At 40.5% G+C, this 24,606-nt stretch overlaps 1 protein-coding gene across 13 annotated transcripts in view; it reads left to right on the forward strand.

Moving 5' to 3' along the window:
- atp2b2 (ATPase plasma membrane Ca2+ transporting 2) overlaps positions 1–11,722 on the forward strand; it is an 86,176-nt gene extending 74,454 nt beyond the window's left edge. For 7 of the 13 annotated variants that reach the window (XM_038696277.1, XM_038696278.1, XM_038696279.1 and 4 more), the window contains 3 exons: positions 62–169; positions 331–513; positions 7,877–11,722. In XM_038696277.1, coding sequence (XP_038552205.1) covers positions 62–169; positions 331–513; positions 7,877–8,188 — 603 coding nt within the window. In that variant the 3' untranslated portion in view covers positions 8,189–11,722. Of the gene's footprint in view, positions 1–61; positions 170–330; positions 514–4,616; positions 4,807–5,110; positions 5,164–7,876 lie in introns of all 13 variants that reach the window. The other 6 variants (XM_038696281.1, XM_038696289.1, XM_038696288.1 and 3 more) reach the window with 5 other exon arrangements.
- The last annotated feature ends 12,884 nt before the right edge of the window (positions 11,723–24,606 follow it).

Consider the following 24,606-nt stretch of genomic DNA (forward strand, 5'->3'; position numbering starts at 1 on the left):
TTTTCCTTTCTCTAATTTTCAATTAATCTATTTTCATGTCTTGCTTGTTTGCTTTATGTAGGTTATAATTGTGCAGTTTGGAGGGAAGCCATTCAGCTGTCAGCCTCTGGACGTGACAAAGTGGTTGTGGTGTATTTTCCTTGGGCTGGGAGAGCTTGTTTGGGGACAGGTAACATCCAAACTCATCTGTTTCTCTGTCTTCCTGTTGTCCCACTGTACTTGCTTTTATTGTAGTTCACCACGTTTTACTCTTCCTCAGTGTATCCCTACTATACTGTATGCTTGCCATCTTTCCTTTTAACCCAGTGCTCTGTCGTCTCTGTGGGTTAGGTGATATCCACCATACCCAACACCAGGTTGCGCTTCCTGCGGAGGGCGGGCCAACTAACTCAGAAAGATGAGTTACCAGAGGAGGACGTAAATGAGGACAATGAGGAGATTGACCACGCAGAGAGGGAGCTGCGGAGAGGACAGATCCTCTGGTTCAGAGGACTCAGCCGCATTCAGACTCAGGTGAGAACACTCAAAGGACAAAGGTTTGATTCACATGTTGCAATTTGTTTCATGTCACAGAGAGATTTTGCTGGATTGATGCTGCCTAAAAGAAAGAATACATGGATATTGGTTTTGTTTGTCACTTAAAGAGGTGGTATTATGCTCATTTTCAGGTTCAAAATCCTATTTAGGGGTTGTACCAGAACAGGTTTACATGGTTTAATTTTCAAAAAACACCAATTTTTTTGTCATACTGCACATTGCTGCAGCTCCTCTTTTCACCCTGTGTTGAAGGCTTCGTTTTAGCTATGGAGTGATGCATCTTGTCTCTAAATGATCTTTGTTGGGAGTTGCACATGCACAGTTCCTAGTTAAGGACTACTAGCCAATCAGAAGCAGAGAAAGGCGGGTCAGCGAAAAGATGGTAAACAGCTTCGATTCAGCTGTAGGCTACATGTTGCCGACCAGGTTGGCAATTTGGACTGGAGCAAGAGTTTCAGAGTGGTCAGTTAGTAATCTGTAACAAAAGTATCTCTCATCCATAAAGTTTTAACTGAGCTCTGTCTCTACATCACAGTAACAACTTCATGTCCATTGACTGCTTGGAGGGTAGCTAGTGTTGGAAGGGAGAGGAGAGGTGTGTGCTGCAGCTCAGTGTTTTTCCACCGGTGTTATTGAGGGCGTGTCGGACTAGCCGCTCAGTGAGCATTATGAAACGTATTTTCATTACGACGTCACAAGAAAGGGAAGTAAAGGCTAGACTACAAACAGGCAGTTTTCAGGCAGTTCAGAGCAGTGTTTTCTGTGGGAGATGGGAACTCCCTTTGGGCTGGACTTTGGTCTTTTTCACTTTGCAAACCTGGTACATGCACAAAAACGATACATAACTCAATAAAGGAGAGGGAAAAAGCCAAAAACCATGATACCACCTCTTTAAGCGGCAGTAAACACCAGCAAGATTAAATTATATCCAGTATGTTTTCTGACATGGCTTTTTGTTTTACCGTGTCTTTGTCTTATAATCAATTTTCTGTAGGAAGTCGAACCCCCCCTCAGAAATTACCTGAGAAGCCAAACTTCTTTGTGTTAGTCAGTAACAGCCTTAAAGTCATTTTGTCTCTAGATGATTTATTTAGGTACATGAAGATGGAGCGTTCTCTCGCTAGACTGAGGCGGTCACCTTTGGGAGATCGACGGTCAAACCTCGGAGTTAAACACAACTGGACATGGTCACTGAATTGTTCTCACTGTGACCATCACACTGTGATATTCAAGACAGTTTTGCCTGAGTGTTGGATTTGATTTCATTTCACTGATGTGTCACCAATGGTCCAGGGTGAAGCTATCCCTCGACATGATACCATGGAGCAGCATGCTACAGAGGCAGCCAAACATGGTTAAGGGCCAGTAGAAATAAAGGTTTTCAGTATTAAACTAGGGTTTATTTCAAATGATCATCAGAGCTCTAGCCGTGGGTTGTGATAACTTTGTACTCACTAGCGTATTTGATGAGATTTTGAATTGCAGTAAAAGGTTCAACAGGGCAACACACAAGAAAGGTCAGATGACCAAACAGGTATTAAACAAACCCTCAGATTAGTCAGATTTATTTAGAAGAGAAAAATTACAAACAAACTGTTCTTTTTAAACATCCATCACGAGTTACACACCGACATCCTGGTTCAGCTTTGTCCTATTGTCCTTGCTGTAGCTGTGCACACTTGGCTTTCCTATATAATGTCAGATTATTAGCGACAATATACAATAGATTCACATTCACATAACATGGTTTAACCAAATTGGCAATCTAAGATTTCAGTAGTTATTTAGTGAGTATTCAGTGTTATCATAATTAATAGAACCGATAACCGGAGATTCAAAAATGAAACACAAGTCGTACTAAACCATAGTTTTTCTGTAATTCCTGAAGTAAAATGAGTTCGGATGAAACAAAACATCTTGAATGATAATAATGGCTATATATAATAAATGGCTGCATCTGTATGCTATACTGCACTTAGTATTTAAAGGGTCAGATCACCCACATTAGCAAACTCATCTCATCTTTTACCTCCTACAGTATCTAGCCATGCAGATAGTTTTGGTTTTATTTGTCTAAGTCTGGAGATTTCTGTCTCTGAGATGTCTGTCTTCATGTACCCAATACAACAGAGGTGAATGGACTTTTGTTCTGTGGTGCCTTAAAACGTTCAACAGCAACACCTCTTTCTTGAAATAATAACGTTATTCTGGATAGGGGTGGTGATGGGGCAGTGGAAAAGACACACGCCTTCGGTGTGAGAGACCCGGGTTTGAATCCACTGTAAGACACTAATGTGTCCCTGAGCAAGACACTTAACCCCCTAGTTGCTCCAGAGGCGTGCGACCTCCGACATATATAGCAATTGTCATGTAAATGTACGGTCAATTATTTTCAGTACCAAGGTTACTATAGTTTTGGATTTTTCATTAGTTTTTATTTTTATTTCGTTTTGACTTATTGTTTTCAATTTCTGCTTAGTTTTAATTAGTTTTTAATGTGGGTTTGCTAGTTTAGGTTAGTTTTTATTTTTGGAAAATGCTTAGTTTTAGAGTGAGTTTACACTACACTTACAGTACAATCAGAAATATTTGTGAAAAGGGACACCATTTTTTAAGCTGTCTGAAGCTTGTATACGGGCCCAAACACTAAGCAACACCTTATATATATTTGAAGTACTGACACATTGTCTAAATGAATACTACAAATAAATGAAGCACATGCAATCTACAGTATAATTTCTAACCTACATACAGAAAACCCTAAGAGCAAACTACCCTAATCATAGTATCCAGTGGTCCCAAGAAATCCATTACATCAGTCTCTAGCGCTATAATTATTGGTAAAATTGGTGAAATAATATAAATGGAGGTGAAATACAATTGATGGACAGCTAAAAAATGGGAAGATAGCGTAGGCCCCCCTTGGAGCCATAAACAACAGATCCCCAGCACCCTGAAGGCATGTATGACTGGAAAGCAGTTATATTAAAATCTAAACCTTTATTAATAAAAAAAAAAGGGATTAAAACAATGTGTAGCTCAAAGAGACAGTCTGGCTGAGATATCAATGACCCCATAAAACACACACTAGCTGATACGCAATAAATATAATGATCAGCAGACACGTTAACCCAGTGCAAGGGGAGCTCACAGTCAGTGGGCAAGGGACAAGTTTATCCCACACACAGGAACTAAACAAAACACAACTCCATACAGTTGTTGCATTCATATTATTTTGTACACATTTATGTATAAAAGATAACAGAAAACATGTTCAAATCGCACCAACTACGCAGCTGATTCCTACCTGGGTCTTCCCGACTACTTCAGCCTTCAGCCTCTCCTCGTAACAGCAGTCGCCACCTGCTACGCTGCGGCCAGACACAACCCCTGACCTGGTCGCTCTTGACAAACACGCAGCGTGCCAGCTCTTCACGCGGAGGACAAAAGCATAACACACCCGCGGCTCACCAACAAGTGCCTATCGGCTAATTACCACACATTGCTGAACTGCCGGTCCGGCCCATAGGACCGGCCAGACCAACTGCCCCGCAACGTCAGTTCCCCCGGCTTCATATCCACTCAAAATGTAGGCCTATAAATAAATAAACGAAAACTAAGGACATTTACTCTTTCATTTTAGTTAGTTTAACCTACAATACAGTTTTAGTTAGGTATGATTTTTTTTTGTAAAGTCTCGTTTTTATTTTTATTTCAGTCAACGACTGTTTTTTCACATCTAGTTTTCGTTATTTTGTTTGTCTTCATTAACAATTATAACCTTGTTCAGTACAGGCACAAAATAGTTCCATTAAAAACAGTTCACAGTGAGGTCTGTGGATTATTATGAGTGGGACAATTGAGAAGCCATTCACCTCCATTTTATTTGGGTGTGGGCAGAAATCTTGAAATTAAGTAAGAGAAGATGGTTTTTGTAATTTGGGTGAAATAATCCTTTTTGAGGGAAATTCAATTTAAGGGGACACTACACCCTGACCCCCCTCCCCCAGTCAACCTGTGTTGCCATTTGTCACTCTGAGCAGCCATTTGTGCTCTTTTGTCCCGCTCTCCTCCCACAGATTGATGTAGTCAACACCTTCAAGAGTGGCACCTCCTTTCAGGGGGCGGGGGCTCTGAGACGCCAATCATCCACCACCAGCCAGACCCAGGATGTAACCAATGTTTCTAGTCCTAGTCACGTGTCCTTGTCCAATGCCCTTTCCTCTCCTACAAGCACTACTGCTGCTACTGCTCCTCCTCCTACTGGCCGTGAGTCAGAACACTGTCAGTCTGCTTCTCTGCTCTCTTTGCTTCAGGGGTGCCATCATGTCATGAACAAAAAGTTATTTTTCTCTCCTCATTGTCTGGCTTGTAATTCTTAAAACAAATAACCATTTGGGGGTTGGCATCTCTGAAGATTTGTCTTTACTTTCTTGCTATCTGCTTTTTTCATTTCCTCTCTTTCTTCTTGTCTTTTTTTCTGTTCATACTGGATTTCAAATTCATCTTGATATCTCCTCCCATGCTTGGGTGTACTGTCCTCTCATTGGAGAATGTGTGTTTGTTTCCTCAGAGTGCTAGGAGCGCAGGACTAAGGGTGATACCCAAGGCGTGACATTTCAGGTTGTGAGTTTGTCTCTCTCTGCTCATCCCCCATCCAACCTCCCATCCTCCCATCCTTTCATTTTTATGTCTTGACAGGCATATGAACTAATTTCAATCAACTCACCAAGGGTCTGGGTAAACATTCAAGTATAAGTTGCAATGTTGTCTTATTCCGTCTGTGAGTTTGCCACTGATGAGGCAAATCACACTGAATTTAGCTGCAGCAGGTTTTACCTATTTCATGTGTTCTCCAGCTGACACATCATCCGCAATGACAAGAAAACATAAAGGAAGCTACAGTGTGTGTGGCAGACTTTAAAAAAACAAAAACAATGCTAGTTACTTTGCAATCTTTCAAATGGGGATCGTAAATGGTGCGACTAAAATCTGTCAGTGTGAGGGACTATATCTGCTTAATGTTTTTGTCCACCTTCATCTTTCCTTTCTTTCTCTCTCTTTTACACACACACACACAAACTTTGTCTCTAATCTTTATCTGCTTGATGAAAGTCAGATGTAAAACTCTGCTTAGGGTCTGTGGAGTCACCATAAAGCAGTACCGCACCAATAATTCATTCCGTCTTGTCGCTTCATATTGTCAGTGTAGTTGACTGTCATGTTGCTATAGTTACGGACATAGATCTCTGCAGCACCAGCGACATTAATTCAACCCCCCACCTTTTTCTGACACCCCATCAGTGTTACTTGTCAGACATCCTGTCACATGCACTCATCCAGACAGGCTCCTCTTATTATTTGTCTTTATCTGTTTTATGTCCATGCGCTGCTACAGTTACTTGAGTAGCAGTACTATAATATTTACAGTATATACAGTATTACCATACATACACAAAAACCTAATATCTTTGAGGTTTTTTGTGCACTGTTAATGTATGTGTCATTTCAAGCAAAACAATTAGAACAACTTCCCATGGAATAGAAAAAACGATAATATCATACTTACATTTTAGGGAGGGTGGCACGGTGGTACAGTGGTTAGCACTGTCACCTCACAGCATGAAGGTTGTGGGTTCAAACCCCGGTTTCCCTGGCCTTTCTGTGTGGAGTTTGCATGTTCTCCTCGTGTCTGTGTGGGTTCGCTCTGGCTTCCTCCCACCATCCAAAGATTGGCTCCAGCCCCCTGCGACCCTGTATGCAGGATAAGCAGTTGACAATGGATGGATCAATCAGAAACACAGGATATTCACTTGTTACAGCTTTGCAAATCTGAGTATTTACTGCTTTATATCAATTGATTGCTTTTGGGGTTTTAGATTACTGTTTGGGCAAAACAAGCTGTTTTTTTAGATTTTGGAAACTGTGATGAGCATTTCATAGACAAACAAACCATTGAAAACCATTTAGCAATAATAAATGACCATTAGTTGCAGACCTAGAAATATTTGTGTCTGCTGATACATATACAGTATTCTGAAACAATTGTACTATTCACAAGTTTTCTTTTGTTAACAATTAAAACAACTATTGTTTTATTCACAAACTGAAGATTAGAGAAGTAGCATTTTCACTGACATACCGCTTTTGTACAGTATATATCCCAGTGTGCTGACATGAGTCAATGTCCTGTAAAAGCAAAGTATCATATAATATCTTTGTAGTTATCAGTTTATGGGTGTGGATCCTACATTTCGGCATCTGCAATACTCATAATCCACAAATTGAAGGAACAGATGACATACAGATACTACTATCCTCTCTAAAGTTTCACATAGTTGTTTGGGGCCTATACTTGAGTGTTTACTTAGACGTGCATGGAGTTGAAAACATGCTTTGACTGTCAGACGTCTTGACAGTAAACTTATTACTTTCATTATTCACTTCCATATGTTTTGTGTCAGCAATCTGTGTGCCGGTGTCCACTTCTTCACTGTCCTGTTGTCTTGTTGCATGTAGTTTGTGTTTTACCCCTTGTTTACTTCCTGTGTTCATATAGACTTAACCTGCAGTGTTCGCTCTCTAAATGCCACTGTGTGCTTTTTTTTCTTTGGATGTGTCATTTTGTTGTGAGTTTCCCACCGCAATGCTCGTGTTGAACCAACCTCCTCCTGCAGGCTTGAGTTTGACTCTCATCATTGCCCTGTTTGGGACCATGCTTCACCCACCCTGTGCTATATTCGTGTGTTTGTGTGACCCATTCAGAGTCTGTGTGGATATTGTCCCAGACAGTGCTCTGGTGCCTCCAGAAGTTTTTTGAACCACCTGATTGGATCTCACAGATCTAACCTCCTTCCTTCTTACTGACCTCGTCCACCAGATTTCTTCAAACTTGCATGTGATATTCTCCTTAAATTTTTTCTGTGAGCATTCCATTTATTAACGTGGCTTGTTTCTAGGTATACAGCACATTGGACTAAAGCGTATACTTACAACGAGCGTTTGTGTTGCTTTGGTATTTGTTTTTCTTGAAATGTATGATTTTGTTGTGGGTTTTATTTTATGAGTGTGTTCCTCACGGCTTTTCTTAGTGCACGCCAAAATTGAGTGACTTGTGAACTGTAGTCATCTTGTGAAAGCAGAATACAGACTGCAGTTGCCTTTTCTCTTGTTGCTCTATCACCTTCTCCTCCTTCACCTCTTTGAGAGGTCCCCCCTCTGTCCCTCCTCTCTCCCGTCTCCCTCTTTCCTCTCTTTCCGAGGGTCCCTCCAACCCTTTCGTTTTGTCTCTAACATCTGATCATTTGTCTTCTTTTTCCTCCCCCTTTTTTTACGACAGATCCGTGTTGTGAATGCATTCCGTAGCTCCCTCTATGAAGGCCTGGAAAAACCAGACTCCAGATCATCCATCCACAACTTTATGACACACCCCGAGTTTAGGATAGAAGACTCCACGCCCAACATCCCCCTCATCGACGACACAGACGATGATTCTGCTCGGAGGAGGGGGAAGTACTCCAGCCAGCCCACGTCCCCCAACAAGAATAACAACGCCATCGACAGTGGCATCAATCTCACCATCGACACCAGTAAATCAGCCGCTTCCTCCAGCCCCGCAAGCCCTCTTCACAGCTTGGAGACCAGCCTCTAACCCTGATCTTAACTTCAGCTCTAACCTCTAATGTCATTTCCTTGCAGTCTGTGGGACACCTCCTATTCCTCCAGACCTTTAACTGCAATCTTACACCTTGTCATCACCCCAGATATTTCACCCAGCCCAGCCCCAAATTTACCACCTACACAGGACGGGTCCTGTGGCAAAAATCTTCATCTTTCCCTGTTAACCTTGAGCTCTTAAAGCTTGCCCGCTCCTCTCGAAATGGAGAAAATCTAAAGTAATATGGCAAGGTGAAAAGGAAAACATACTTAACATACAATCAAAAAAGCGCAACAAAGCTACAAAACCTACACAGCCATCCTGCTTTTATGGTTGTATGTGTACGGTGGCAGCGGCGGTGGTGTGTATGACTATATGCGTGTTAGCATGTACTGTATTAGCGTGTCGCAGACTGCACATATGTATGAACTGTGTCTTTAGTGGCACCGGGAGGAGGACGATGAGGAGGGAGACACTGCTGAGGAGTAAAAATCACGAAACAGGACAGGACTCTAAACTCCCCTTAACACTCCCTCTCATCAATAATAACATTGTCAATACTGAAAGTAGTTTAAATTAAATTGAAAAACATTGTTATTATTCTGATTCTCATTCTGATTATTATTGTTATTATTATTGTTGCTCCTGCATGAATGTACATTACCCAAGTTTTATTTAAAAGGGTTTTAATTTTATTGGAGTTCTTTCATTCTGATGGGCTAGGCCTTTGCGGCGGACTACTATTTTAAAGACAGCTTCTATGAGTTCCTGGCCTGCAAAGTTCCCTCTTCTGTGTGGCATGAACATGTATCCGACTGTAAAAATTTATTTCATCCATAAACAGAAATGTGTAACGAGGTGGCAGGGCTCAACTTGCACAGTAGTTTTGCACCTGTCGTAAAAGAGGAACGCAAAATAAAAATGATGATGATAGCATTTATGGGATATATTCTATAAATATAAATATATTTAGAGAGAGTTTATCTTTGTTTGTCGGCATGTTGCCTTGTTCCTGCTTCAATGGCTCAAAATACTTTTGACTTATTTATGTCTTAAAGAGAATGTAATTTGTTTACAACCTCGTAGAGATAAACTTCCTGGTTTCTAGAAGGAGAGAGGCAAGGCTGAAGGTCAGAAGGACCAGAGCTGTTTCGGTGTGTTATTACTGAAAAACCATGTGCTGGAATTTGCCTGCTATCTTTTCAAATATTGTAGATATTTTTAGAGGATTGACAAACAAAAAGAAACCAAAATATAATGGGATACGTAGTAAATGTGGAATCTTAGTATTACTCTATATGATTGTTGGGATTAAGTTGGAGGGGCTTGCCTTTTCTAAACGGAGGCCTCCTTTTTGTGACAGAGGGGGAATATTTAAATCTTTTTTCACTACTTCTTCTTCTCTTTTTTGTTTTTATTGTGCTTGTTTTTTTCTGTGCTTCAGCACTGGCCTGGGGTCAGGGCTCGAGTCAAAAGCTGATATCAGGACCTTTACAGTGAACTGTCTTCTAGATAAACCTGCTTGTTTAAAGGACTTGATGTTTTAAAAATATATGTGACCATCAGAAAGGCTGCAATCGAGTCATTTTAGAAATCTGCAAAGTTATATTTGGCTTATCTGTGCCGCACAGAAATCACTTCTTTTGTTTAAAATTTGAAATATAATGTGTTATTTTTTTATTTTATTTTTATTTTTGATTTATGTTTAGGGGTCTAAATGATTTCCTTTTCACTCGCAGCCCCACACAATTGTTGGCATTTTTAACATCCATAAAAAAAAAGGAAAAACTGATAAAAACACCCTCCCCCAACAAATTACAACAAAAATGGAATGTTGCTTTGACTCTTTTTCTATATATAAAAAAGATGATCCTTTTCTGCACTATCTGGTTATGAATGAAAACTTCTGTGGTGTAATTCTAGATGTGCTTTTGTGTGTTTTAAACAAGCTTGTCTTCCTGCCGTCACAGAATATACAGTACTCTAGCATCTCAACTGTACTCACTAGTTGTAAACTATTTATTGTGCTTTTACAAATCAGACATTACCAGAGAGACGTTACATGCAGAAGGCACATTTACCCTGTCTTATTGCACTCAGAAGGACAAGGCCACTTAACTAGCCTGTACTATTGTTATTTCTATTACTAACTGAAGTAATTGGCAAGCATGACGCGATAGACTCATTATGCAACTTGAAAAAAAATTGACAATTTTTCTACTTTTAAAGAAATCCTATACACTACTACAGTATATCCGATCATTTATCCGAGCAGTTCTATCTTTTTTATATCCTCCTCCTCTGTCATTTCCCAGTCGATCCGTCCATCTGGAGAGGGTGCACAAGCTTTACCGGTCAGGCGTGTTGAAAAAATAACATGGACCATTTGAATAAAATCTGTCTTATTTAAGTTGGGAAAAAAGTCTGGATTCTGATATTCTGCTTAAAAGCTGTTGATTTACTTTGTTTTCTTTCCAACATTTTTAACTTCACAATTTATTTGTATGTCTGTAAAAAAAAACAATAAACAAAACATAACAACAGCAACTACAGCATTTTCAATAAAAAAAGAGACTTAAGCCAATATTCTCAAACCACTTTTACATCCAGGAGGACATTCAGCTTTAAGAGGACGCAAAGACGACAAGTTTAAAAATAATCTTTGTAAATACAGCAATGAGTCCACTGAGGACAGAAACTCCATGTGGACTGGTGTGAAAAACAGGAACTCTTCCTGCCTACATCTACCATCATGCACCACAACGAGTCATACTGCCGACGCAGCTGTTTGGCCGTATGTAATCAATCACTGCTCCTGTCAGAAACACTTCAAAACATAGTGATTACATCCAAATGATAACGTGTTGTAACAACCAATAATTATGTTGACGATGACACCGACGATGATGATGATGATGATAATGATAATGATGATATCGATACTTTTTGCAATATACTCTCACCTGCCTCGATGTACTGTATTTAGCAGCATGCAGTTTGTGGAACAAAGAAAAAGAGAAATGCCAACAGATATCTTTTTGGCATACTTAGCCATTTATGGGTAAGTGATTTACGTGTTCATCTTGTTTTTATGATATTTTTTTTATCTATACAATAATTGTAAATAAAGAACTCAATGTCTTTGTTCATTTAATACTATGCAAAAAGTCATGCTTTTCTGATTGTTACCCACCTTTAATCCTAGAGTGTGTTACTGGAATGTTTGTGGTCTCAAAAGTCAGTAAAAACAATGTGATGTAAATTATTTTCTAGCTTGAGGAAAAAGTTAAATGATGATGAAAATTATTATTATGATAATATGAGGAAGATGATCATAATGGTGGTGACAGTGACGATGATGATGATGATGATGATGATAATGATGATGAACTGTGACTCTTGTTGCTTGACTGTCCCATTTACAACACTCCTGACAGGAGCGCAAGTGAAAAACAGAATAAAAACGAAAAATCACTAAATAAATCTCCCAGAGCAGCATGACCCAGCATGGTGTGTCCTGGCCCCGTGTGACATGTCCTGTTCTGATTCGTTGTGCTTCACCTACCGGTGTCCACTTTCACTTTGATTGTTTTTACCATTTTCGTTGATTTGTTACAAATGGATGGGCTTATAGCATATATATGTTTGGGGTTTGTAGTTTGATTGCCAAAAGAAGCTCTTGATATAATACCCTTTAAGCCAGTGGGTCCCAACCTTTTTACCTTAAAGTTAGGCAATACTGGGGTTACATCCCTGATTCAAGTCTGGCTGCCTTTTGTTGCATGTCATTCCCTGTCTTTCTCCCACCTTTTCCTCTGGCTGTACTGTCTACTCTCCAATATAGGCATAAAAATAGAACCACTGTCTATTTTCATTGAGTTTCAGCAAAGAGTGAATTTGAGATTGTTAGAGTAGAGGCCTGATGAGGTAACCCTATCCGGTATTCACATGATAAATAGATACAAAACTGAATGTCTGCAGCCTTGCTCTGTAAGGCTGTCCTTGGGCATAGTGGTTTCCTGAGCTAAATGCTAATGGCACATGCTAACATGAAAACACAATGATAATGCGAACATGCTGATGTTTACCATGTCCCCCTGTCTTTGCACAACTGACCTTATGGGAATGTCATTAGTTTTGCAGGTCATAAACCAATGAATTGGCCTGCTGGTGGTGCTAAATGAAAATTCAGAAGATCACCAAAGTCAGTAGGATTTATCCTCAAGGGATCACGATTGTCTGTACAGAATTTCACAGCAATCTATTTTATAGTTGTTGAGATATTTCATTGTGGACCAAAGTGGTGGACCAACTGATTAACCATTGCCATCTTTAGAGTCATACTGTGTGTGGCCAAAAAAAAGCGGATTAGAAAAATTATATTCTATATTAATAATATTTATTTACACTTCACATTCACTCTGTTCAAGACTTTCATATGATGAAGCTGCCGGCTCCACTGGAGCAGTGAAGGGTCTTGCTCAAAGGCACAAAGGCAGCAGTTTTTTTTCACTTCTCCAACTCTGGCGCCATGTTGGGAATCACTACCTGCAACAACCATGTTCTTTTAATATGTTGCTGTTTGTATGCTGCACTTCTCTCTACAGTGGTTATAGTGTTGTGATCATTACACTCTTGAAGTCATTCCATACGACACTAAGCATGTCATATACTATTTTTGAAAGCTTTCCTTGGATTTTGAAAAGTTGTAGTGAGGTTTAACACGGTGACATGGCAAATTTCTTCCCATTACTTAAAATTGCTGATGTCTGCTGCATGCTGAGAAGGCATTGTGCAGGATTGTCCCACCCAGTTTATGATGGGGAGGAAGGGGTGATGGTGTCTGAAGAACATCAGAGCACTGACTTAATCTCCTTTCCATTTGAATTAAAATGGCACTATGCCTGGCATTTGAAATGGAAAGGCATAGCACAAATCTGCTGAGCATGTTGAGCTGACTGTATCCTCCAAAAATGATGACAGGCCCAAACTGTTTACCCATGAGAGACAGACGGATGGAAACCAAGTGCCAACCCAGCGCTACTCCCAGTCACTGAAGACATGATTACTGAAAATCTGAGTAGCAGATGGGGCTCCTTGTATAATACAAAGTTTTATCTAAATGTCTATGTCCACTGGAGGGCAGCATTTCACTAGAGATAACTGAAGACATTGTTAGTTCCGGTTCATCCATTTCTCTTTAGCATCAATGTTATTTAATTATAAGGGAAAGGTCATCATGATTTAGACACTTGGTGGTGCAAAGGAAACAAAAGAGGCAGTGGAATAAGAAATCATGGTCACCTTCAACTCACTTGTCTTTTATTCTGAAAGTTTTATCATTTCAGTCTCCAGACTGAATCTTGAATATTGATCTTAATGGAAAATGTATCTTGAATGTTTACTTCATTGTAGTCTGAAAGTTGAATGTAGCGATAGTCAAGTTCAGATTCAAAGCCTTACATACAATTTTAAATGATTAAACCTGCATGAATTGAGCTGTAAATACAATGTGAAGTCATTATCACCTTCTAAAGTTGATATGGTGAAAATATTTACAAGCAGCTGCTGATTTAATCCAACAGACACAGAGCAACATTAGCATTTATTTAAAGTCTTGTTTCTGTCCTCCTGATGAATATAAGTTCAGTACTTACTCTCTTTTTGGCTCTTCACCAACTCCTGAGGGAAATATCTGGCTCTTTAGCTGCTTAATTGTCCACCATGTTCACAAGCTAGTTGTTAACTCTGTCTGTGTGTCAGCTCAAACACTCCGTTAGAGCTTAGGGGGACCGCAAAGTTGAGTAATAATTGTCTTATATCTAAATATATCTATAGGAGCAACTCCTTTCAAATTGCACACGGTCATTTGATCCATTGTTGTAAAATACTGAGTTGAATAGCTTTAAATAAAAATTCAGTTGTACAAATTCAGTTTCTTGGGCCACTAATCTCTCCCCAGTAAAATATCCATCCATCGTCAACCGCTTATCCTGCGTACAGGGTCGCGGGGGGCTGGAGCCAATCCTAGCTGACATCGGGTGAAAGGCGGGGTACACCCTGGACAGGTCGCCAGTCCATCGCAGGGCCACGCGTAGACAGACAACCACTCACGCTCACCCTCACAAAAATTAACCTAGTCTGCATGTCTTTGGACGGTGGGAGGAAGCCGGAGCACCCAGAGAGAACCCACGCAGACATAGGGAGAACATCACATTAGACGTAGCACCCTAGAACAGTTTTAGATTGTGTTGCTGTGCTGTCTACAGTATAATGTGTTTACTGTCAATGAGGAGACCACAGAATAATAATTTAAAGTGTATCAATGTATCCAGTGATGCATACTGTATATGAGTTTTCAAATGAAAGGTACTGTATGCTTGATAAATGGTGGTCATGGTCGCAGTTACTACACTGCTCAAAAAAATAAAGGGAACACTTAAACAACACAGTGTAACTCCAAGTCAATCACACTCCTGTGAAATCAAACTGTCCATTTAGGAAGCAACACTGATTGACAATCAATTTCACATGCTGTTGTGCAAATGGAATAGACAGCAGGTGGAAATTATAGGCAATTAGCAAGACACCCCCAATAAAGTAGTGGTTCTGCAGGTGGTGACCACAGACCACTTCTCAGTTCCTATGCTTCCTGGCTGATGTTTTGGTCACTTTTGAATGCTGGCGGTGCTTTCACTCTAGTGGTAGCATGAGACGGAGTCTACAACCCACACAAGTGGCTCAGGTAGTGCAGCTCATCCAGGATGGCACATTAATACGAGCTGTGGCAAGAAGGTTTGCTGTGTCTGTCAGCGTAGTGTCCAGAGCATGGAGGCGCTACCAGGAGACAGACCAGTACATCAGGAGACGTGGAGGAGGCCGTAGGAGGGCAACAACCCAGCAGCAGGACCGCTACCTCCGCCTTTGTGCAAGGAGGAGCAGGAGGAGCACTGCCAGAGCCCTGCAAAATGACCTCCAGCAGGCCACAAATGTGCATGTGTCTGCTCAAACGGTCAGAAACAGACTCCATGAGGGTGGTATGAGGGCCCGACGTCCACAGGTGGGGGTTGTGCTTACAGCCCAACACCGTGCAGGACGTTTGGCATTTGCCAGAGAACACCAAGATTGGCAAATTCGCCACTGGCGCCCTGTGCTCTTCACAGATGAAAGCAGGTTCACACTGAGCACATGTGACAGATGTGACAGAGTCTAGAGACGCTGTGGAGAACGTTCTGCTGCCTGCAACATCCTCCAGCATGACCGGTTTGGCTGTGGGTCAGTAATGGTGTGGGATGGCATTTCTTTAGGGGGCCGCACAGCCCTCCATGTGCTCGCAAGAGGTAGCCTGACTGCCATTAGGTACCGAGATGAGATCCTCAGACCCCTTGTGAGACAATATACTGGTGCGGTTGGCCCTGGGTTCTTCCTAATGCAACACAGTGCTAGACCTCATGTGGCTGGAGTGTGTCAGCAGTTCCTGCAAGAGGAATGCATTGATGCTATGGACTGACCCGCCCGTTCCCCAGAACTGAATCCAATTGAGCACATCTGGGACATCACGTCTCGCTCTATCCACCAACGCCACGTTGCATCACAGACTGTCCAGGAGTTGGAGGATGCTTTAGTCTGGAAGGATATCCCTCAGGAGACCATCCGCCACCTCATCAGGAGCATGCCTAGGCGTTGTAGGGAGGTCATACAGGCACGTGGAGGCCACACACACTACTGAGCCTCATTTTGACTTGTTTTAAGGACATAACATCAAAGTTGGATCGGCCTGTAGTGTGGTTTTCCACTTTGATTTTGAGTGTGACTCCAAATCCAGACCTCCATTGGTTGATAAATTTGATTTCCATTGATAATTTTTGTTTGATTTTGTTGTCAGCACATTCAACTATGTAAAGAAAGGAGTATTTAATGAGATTATTTAATTCATTCAGATCTAGGATGTGTTATTTTATAACCTTTATTTTTTTGAGCAGTGTATAATTAAGATGCAGGCCATTTGTTCACAGTGCCATTAGTGCAAAATAAGATGTGGATTATTAATTGACTGCCGCCTGGTTAAACACTCTCTGACTAGAAACAGACCCAGGCTCAGATCATTGTTAATGATGCAAAAAAGAGAACACAGGGTCAGTGTATAGTTGTAATAATGGTGTTTGTCTGAGGGTAATGACTATCTCTCCTCACTGGAATGACCATCATCACCAGAATGTACTATAAGCTGGAACTGTATATTTGTGTGCATGCATGCGTTTATACTGTTTGTGTTCGGTCCATTAAAGCCTCCATGTGTTGACTTTCTCATGTCATTTCTGCATCTTTAAAATTATTCAGTTGGTAGAAGTTTTTGTCTGCAGACATTTGAGACAATCCAACATGTTGAGGTGGTTTGAAAGACTCTGCATCTGTGAAGGTTGACATCTTTTTCTTAGGCTTAAACAGCCAAGTGTAAATAATGGAGAAAACAATGTGTTTGTCTGCACTAATGTAAGCACCAAATGTTAACATGTACAGCTAAGTAACTAGCTGGTGGCAGTTGTAACCTAACTCAGCGTTACTTCAAAGGCCAAGGTGTATATCATTACATTACTGCACTTTATGGGGTTACAGGTTAAAGAAGATGCCCGGCTCACGTTAGCACATCTACAGTGTATTATTTCCCCACTGTGCCGGTCCTCCTGGGTGCTACTATCACAGTTTAAGCTAACATTAGTGGCTCTGTCCTGCCCTTGGATTTGGGGAACTCCAGTAACTCCAGCCAAACATGTTATCCAAGACAGAGTTACATTTGCCTGACAGATTGGTTAGTTCTCATTCTTAATGCCTTTTCTCTTGTAACATTAAAAGTGAAATGTAATGTTTGATAATATGAACAATAAAGCATCTTATCTGTGTCTTGCTTTTCGTCTTTAATGATTCTGAAGGAAAAGCAACCTTTTGTTGAGGCTTATTTACACTCTTTGTGAATGATGTGGGGATGATTCAGTCTTTTAGTCTGTGAAGTTGTGATCGTGATACTTACTTCATGGCAAACTTTACCTGAGAATCTTTAAAGGGTTGTTTCATCCAATCGACAACCGACATTTAAAAAATCCCTGTCTGTTAGACCTTAACTTTTTTCCACTGGGACTGCTTTCTTCTTCAACAGTCTGAAAGAAAACAGTATACACAATGTTCAGGGAATTTCTCCACAGTAACGGAAGATTTTGGGCTGTTGTATTTTTAATACTTTAAGGAGACAGACATCTCTAGACACCACTAGACAAAAGTGAGGTAGTATATTTTGTTAATGTATTTTTTTAAAGGATCTTTAATTTTCTTAATAATTTGCTATAGTGTTTTTCAGAAAGAGCTATTTCATTTGGTTGTAATCAAGTAATTAATGTTAATTGTGCACTGTTTCCATTTCCCTACTTCCTAATTAGTTCCAAATTGAACAGCTCTTTCCAAGAAACCTTTAGCAAGCATTAATGTGTTTTTTTGTAATTTGGGTTGCCTGACCCTTTAGTTATGTAAGCTGTGAAGAAGTAGAAATTTACCTTCAACATATAAACATACATTATTATATGAAATGCTACTGATACCTAAAGGTACAATAGATGTACGGCGATCAGTGTGGGAGGGAGAACGAGAGAAAACAATCAGACACACAAATCTTGAGATTTCACTTCATTAGCATTAACACTGTGTTAGCTTTAGCATTAGCCTGGTAGTGTGTGTAATAGCATCAGCATGCGTAGCTGTGCCTGCTGGGGTGGCACAGCCTGTGAATATAGAGTGGGCTCCCACAGCTCGGAAGATTAGCGCCCAAGTGCATTCAAGTCCATGTGCGAGGGCCGATTTCCAGGAAGAATAGCCCTTTATTGGGCCCCAAGTTGAATCCTGCTGCTTCCCTTTGGCCCAATAGAAGGCTGCAGTAACTGACAGTCCTTTACAATCAGCCAACACTGGTGGAGGTTTTGGGGCTCTCTTCTTTTTTCCCCCTCTTTTTCTCCAAAAAGGATTGATTTTGAAATTGCTCTTTCTCTGCCCTGTGTGTATGGGTTGGTATATTTGTGTGCATTCATCCGTATATGTGGCTTTGTGTGTGTGTGTGTGTGTGTGTGTGTGTGTGTGTTTGCATGCATACACACACACACACACACACACACGTGCACATGTTTGAATGCCAGTCTTGGCAATTGTCTTAATGGGATAAGGGGAGACTATGGTTCCTGTTGGGGGGGATGGGACTGTGGGAATGACATGGGAAAACATGCACACATTGCATTCATGGCACTAACAGCTATGTTGTCGGATGATTCAAAGCAAAGGTGACATGTGGTGACTTGTTATCTCCCAAATACACCTCAGGGCTGTAAACACTCTGCACACTAGCCAAAAAAGATATGACACACCGTTCGGCAGGACTGAAACATTTCTGAAAAACAAAATACGACCGTAATCAAAAAAAGTAATGAGTCAGTGCTCAGTGCCTCCATAGTTTTCAACCTTTAGATGTTTGTTGATGTTTTGTTTTACTTCACACAGAGCAAAAACTAAGGGTCATTTAAGAAGAATGAAAGAAGTGACATAATTGTGTCTGATTTTATTTTATTATTATTTTATTATTGTGTTATGGTATTTTTGTATGAGCAAGCACATCATGAGCAATGTAAAATCCTGAGTCAAATTCCTTGTATGTGTACACATACCTGGCAATAAAGCTGATTCTGATTCTGATAATAGATTACTTAATGAGGGGTTGATATGGTGTTGCAATTAAGAGTTGTGACCAGTAGGGGTCATCTGTGTCATAATATTTATAAAGGCCATCACGCTAACAAGCCTGCTACAGTATCTCTGTTTTTCCCAACCTTTCTGGCTTGTGACCAATAAAATAAACAAATATCTACTTGCAGCATCAGGTTACATTGATTCATTTGAAGGACTTTTAGAGGTTGGAAGAGAGGAAAATGTCCAGTGTTACACAAAATAATGGTGAAAGTCAGCAAAACAACTCTGTGAAACAGACCCCCGCCCCCCCTTTCTTATCTTGGCTTTAATTGTATTATGACTCACCTCAGATTTATCTTGGGATCCATGTCTCTGGTCATCATATCCTTCGCAGACAATAGTGACAAAATCACCGTCTTTTAAGGTTTTCATCTTTTTCTCATTTCAGAGAAAAATTTGTTCCAAAGATTTCAGGTTTTGGCTCTCAGCAGGTGGAGTTGCTCCATTATCAAGGAGATGGTTTTGTTGTAGTATAACATGACCTAAGGATTACAATTCTGCCACATGATAACAGGTGGTTGGAAATAGGGGGTTGTAACCTCTGTAACCCCCCTGCTGTGGAAAACTGGAGTGGTGTTTGGCATCACGTGTTACGTGCCATGTGGGTTAGGTTAGCGTGTGTTTTTTTCCTGCTTTCTGTCTCTGTCCCTCCCCTGTGTTTTCTCCTGTGCTCTCTCTAGGTGCTAACAGGGTGATTGGCTTCCACCTGTGCAGTCTTGCCTTGCTGCTCATTGCTCAAACAATTCTGAAGCTGGCCAATCATCATGCCAAGCTCTCAGTAAAAGAAGCCTGCTGGAAGAGTTCACTCTCTCTGACCTTGATTATGCTTTTGCATTGACAGGTCGCCATTGTTATGACTTAACTATTTTCCTCAAATGGGACAATAACTTACTAAATGAACATCATGCTGTATTGAAGTAACAATAAACTAACTAATAACTAACAATTAATATCATAAACTCATTAGGAAAGTGTTTACTGAGGTAATAAATCAGGTGAGAAGTAGGCTCAGCTTTTCCCCCCAAGCTATCAGACTTTTAAACTCTAATTTATCCTTAGCATTGCTCTATTGAATATAGTTTATTTCTGTTTATTATAATTGCTTTTATATTAATGTATTTTGTCTGCTACGTAGCAGAAGGGAGTTTCAAACTCAAGTCAACAACCTGTTGTATTGTGACAATTAAATCTACCTTGTATTTCTGAACAAGTGATTGGTAACAATGTTGGAAGTCACTCAAGCCAACGATGTTGTGCTGTCAGTAGACGCTGATATGTGTTTGTCATTTAATTTGGAGGACTTGAGCACTATTCTGTTGTTATAACATTTGTGTCCTCTCATAAATGACAGTCATTTTGACCAAGCACTCCAGAATGTTATTTCACACGTCTGAACAGACTGGGATGAATTAATTAGTGAAACTGTGAAGTTTAGGAGTCATATTCCTCCCCTGAAATAAGATATAGCCCGGGGACACACATGTACATAAAGTTGTACACCACCAACTCCACAAACGTGCTTGCTTGCATGCTCTCTTTCTGTCTCTCACGCCCAGAGGCACAATCACACTCTATTCTCTGGTGACGGCAGATGGACAGGTGTGTGATTACCATCCCACCTCTAAACCCCGCGGGTACAATAGTCCCATTCCCCCGCTCAGTGTGTCGATACTGAGATGTCAGCCAGTGATAAGTGAAATGACAAAGTCAGAGGAAGATGTGGGGGTGTCATATTTCCTAGATTGATCAACATTTCATCTGGAGGTGAAGGATGAGCTGAACAGGGGGAGGTGGATGGATGACGGTGAGTGAAAGAGACCACCAGCAGCCATTATTTCTATGATATCTCCAGTTTGTCTTTATTACCCATGGTCCATTGCACTCCAGGAAGTACTGATAGCTCATGCATCAAAAGGCTTTCTGGCAGGTGAGCATGGAGACCGATATCACTAATAATAGCTGAGTTTAATATTATCAGTCTCGCATGAGAAATCTGCAACGTGACAGGCTTGAATGCAATTATTACCTTGGCGCTCAGTCAATCAGTACTGGCACTTACCTTAGGCCTTAGCGTGAGAAAAAAGGACTCAGGACGTTGTTGAATGACAAAATCTGTACAGAAAGTAAAGTTAAAACCTTTTTTACCCACTTCTCCATTCCCTCATCTGTCTTAGTTTTTTTTGCATTGTGGCTTTAGCACTGGTGATTTTGTCAATATGGCCTCCAAACTGTGTTAAGATTGAGATTGCCTTCCAAAACGATCCATATTAGCATTTCTGCCCTGGTGCTGCTTTTGGGAGAATGACATGATTGGTCTGTTCCTTCCAAAAGGCACATGTAATGTTTTTCATCTATCACTGCTGTGATTAAGGTATGGTTTGGTTTAGGCACAGAGCTGTTTAAGGTAAGAAAAAAAATTGTGGTTTGGATCACAACAAAAACAAGGCTGTGCTTGGAACAGTGGCACTTGCTCAAAACCGCATTTTGTGTCTTTATTAGACAGCGATAGTGATGACTGATGCAACTGCCCCAGCAAGATTTGATGTTGCCGCTAAGGGTCAGTGTTTTTACTTCCAAGCCACAGGGGTCAAGGGGTTAATCCTGAGAGGTCCATGTATGCCTCTACCAAATTTCATTGCAACTCAAAGCCACAAATGACAACCTCATGGCACGTCAGGGGATCACTTCCGATCACTACCACAGTAGCATTCATCCTCTGGTGACAATGAATGCCTGTACAAAATTTAACGGCAATCAATCAAATAGTTGATCAGTCTGGAGCAACGTTGTGGACCCGACCCAACCGACTGACCAACATTTCCCAGATTTGTCACTATAAATACAGTCTCAAAACAGTCTGAGACAGTCAAAGGAAGTAAAATTAGACTGTGCTATGAAAACTACTTGGCTTAAAGTTTTTGGTGGATAAAGATAGTTAACTGCACCGCGCTGGGGACTATTTAAGCCACTGATGTCAGTTCATCTATGATGTTTTACATCAAGCCGAAAAGACTGCAGATGTATGTGTCACTAAAAAGGGGTGTCATGATTAAAAAAAAAAAAATCACTGTATTATGTACATTTAACACAAATGTATGCACAGGTTAGCATAGTTGTATTAGTAGATATGTTGTACGTATGTACTATATTTGTTTGTACATGAAGTTTTTATTCCCAGCATTGCTCTGCCCCCCTCCAACCTTGGGTACAGGTGTAAACAGCCAAAAGTGAAAACATCAAGGGTGTACAATTATTTTAAAGGTTAAGCGTGTAAGATTTAGTGGTATCAAGCAGTGAGGTTGCAACCAACTGTCGAGTCTACCGCTACCCCCACCCTTTCAAAGAGCGTAGGATAGCTACGGTGGTTGACACAGGACAGGAGGAGTTGTCGTCATCTGACACAGCAGAGCCAGTCAAGGAATGAGATTTCTTTAGATGGATATATTAAGAACTTATATTTACTTAATTATTCAGTAAAACCATATGTTATAGTGAATTGGCAAGTGACAGATGGGAAACATGGGAAATATAAGCCAAAAGTGTGTAACATTGTCACTGTTTCCATCGTAAACCACAAAATACATGAAGTTTAAATAAAGGCATTTTACAACCATTACAAAAGAAAAAACGTTACGTCTCTTAGTGATTTTGGACCCTCGCCAAAACTACCCGGCAGCAGTAATATCTGACCGTGGCCAGATTGTGGTGCTTTGATAACGGCAAAAAACAAAAAGAAATTTCATAGAGGTGCGGAAATAGATCTCAGTCATGACAGCAACAGTTACTCACATAATCACTTCCTCTGGTGGTTTTGCCTGCGAAATAAAAACGCAAGAACATTTTTTTTGCAGCATTGCTTTATTTTGAGTTGAATTAAGAGCTTTTACTTCTGAAATTCTGAACAACATTAAAAAGTAGACTGCTTGGCACACCTCTGAAATAGCCATCAGGAAAACAAGCGCAGGAATTTCCTCTGCCTTGGAGATACTGGGAAAATGAAAAAGCATCAGTAGGTTGATGGATGCGGATCAAACGCACACACTCCAGCACATGCTTTATTGTGAGCATGTGAAACAGTCACATCATCATCAATTTGTTGAAGAGGGGAAAAATTTGTGGGATGTGGGATCAAACATGCAACCTTTTTAAGTATGAGTCTTGTGCTTTACCAACTGAGCTAACGGAACACCATAATATCCATTTTAAATAGTATGTCTTCTGTTCTCACCCATCATGTAATGGATAAAAAAATTACTCCGATGCAAAATATATTTGCCGACCCCTGATGTATATTATTACTTGTTGTACGTATTCAACATAGTAATGAGCGTCTATACTGCCAGAATATAACAAGAAGAAGAAGAACGTAGTGATGAAACATGCTCTGTAGAGCAGTTTGTTTGTTACATGGCGACGTCCATGTAAGGGAGACCCACGGTTATGTAGACAGAAATGGCTCATTCTAAGGTACTAAAAACGTAACGGTATATTATATTGCATTTCTGTCAATAGATCCTCAGAAATATTACACACTGGACCTTTTTTAAATGTGCAGCTTCTATACAGCAGTTATGCCACATAATATGATCTTTTGTTTTGCCTTGATCACCCCCTCTGCCACATCCAGAAGGAAGGGCTTGTCCGTGTCACCATTCCGCCATTAGAGTCAAACTGATTCTTTGGGAATAACTCAATAGTACAACAGAACAAACAGTGAAGCTGGTGAAGCCAAATTAAATGGAGAGCTTCAGCACATATTACACTAATTGGCTCCTGCTCTTGCATTTATTTATGTGACTTGATATTGTTTTCAATATGCTAATATGAAATACATTCTAATTATATGAAAATATACTAGCCTATGCAAAACCGATTTCACATTGGAATGAAATATTTTTTCATTGGTATGTTGAATAACCCAATAATTGACACTTTAATATCACATAATTACCTGTAAGGAAAACATAATTGAATGTTGTGTAGATGAGAAATTTAGCTTGTTAAATGTGGGTTTGTCTTTGTTGCTGCACTAGTCTCTAGTAGTATTAATATTCAGCATACCAATATCAGCCTTCTCAGCTCTACTGGCATGTGCACTGCGTTGCTGGCAGGTCTCATTCACTACTGGGTGGCCTGGTTGGTAGCTACTCAATGCCCCCGTCTTGCCAAGCAGAGAAAGCTATTGGACAAGGAAAGCAGTAAGGTGGGGTCAGTGTGTGTGTGTTTCTGCGTATATGCGTGCCCACGCGTATGTTTGTGACTCAAGCTTAATTATCACACCCTCATACTATTGTCTGATACTGTCACCCTATTGTTGTGAATGTAAATACTACCGTTTGTTGGACACCACAGTAATTGTTGCATGGGAATAAAAGAAACACTGAATTCAAGTGGACTGAATAGATGCTGTGGATTGGCCGCAGCTAGTTTGTTGAACCTGAGTTTGGGATCTGTTGCGGTGGGCTCTTTGTCTTGCATTTCCCCTAGTTTCTTTTCTCTTCACTTTCCCTTGCAGTTTCTTTTTGTTGTTGGTGAAAATTGCGCATCAATGCAGTCTAAAGCTTTCTCAGTGAAGTGACCCGTGTTTAAATGTTCTGGGGGCGTCTTGTTGAATTGCTCAAACAAATTGC

This window comes from Micropterus salmoides, unplaced genomic scaffold, assembly GCF_014851395.1.
Source record: "Micropterus salmoides isolate LMB-PRFRI ecotype aquatic unplaced genomic scaffold, ASM1485139v1 Ms_hic_scaffold_4, whole genome shotgun sequence".
NCBI classification, from domain to species: domain Eukaryota; kingdom Metazoa; phylum Chordata; class Actinopteri; order Centrarchiformes; family Centrarchidae; genus Micropterus; species Micropterus salmoides.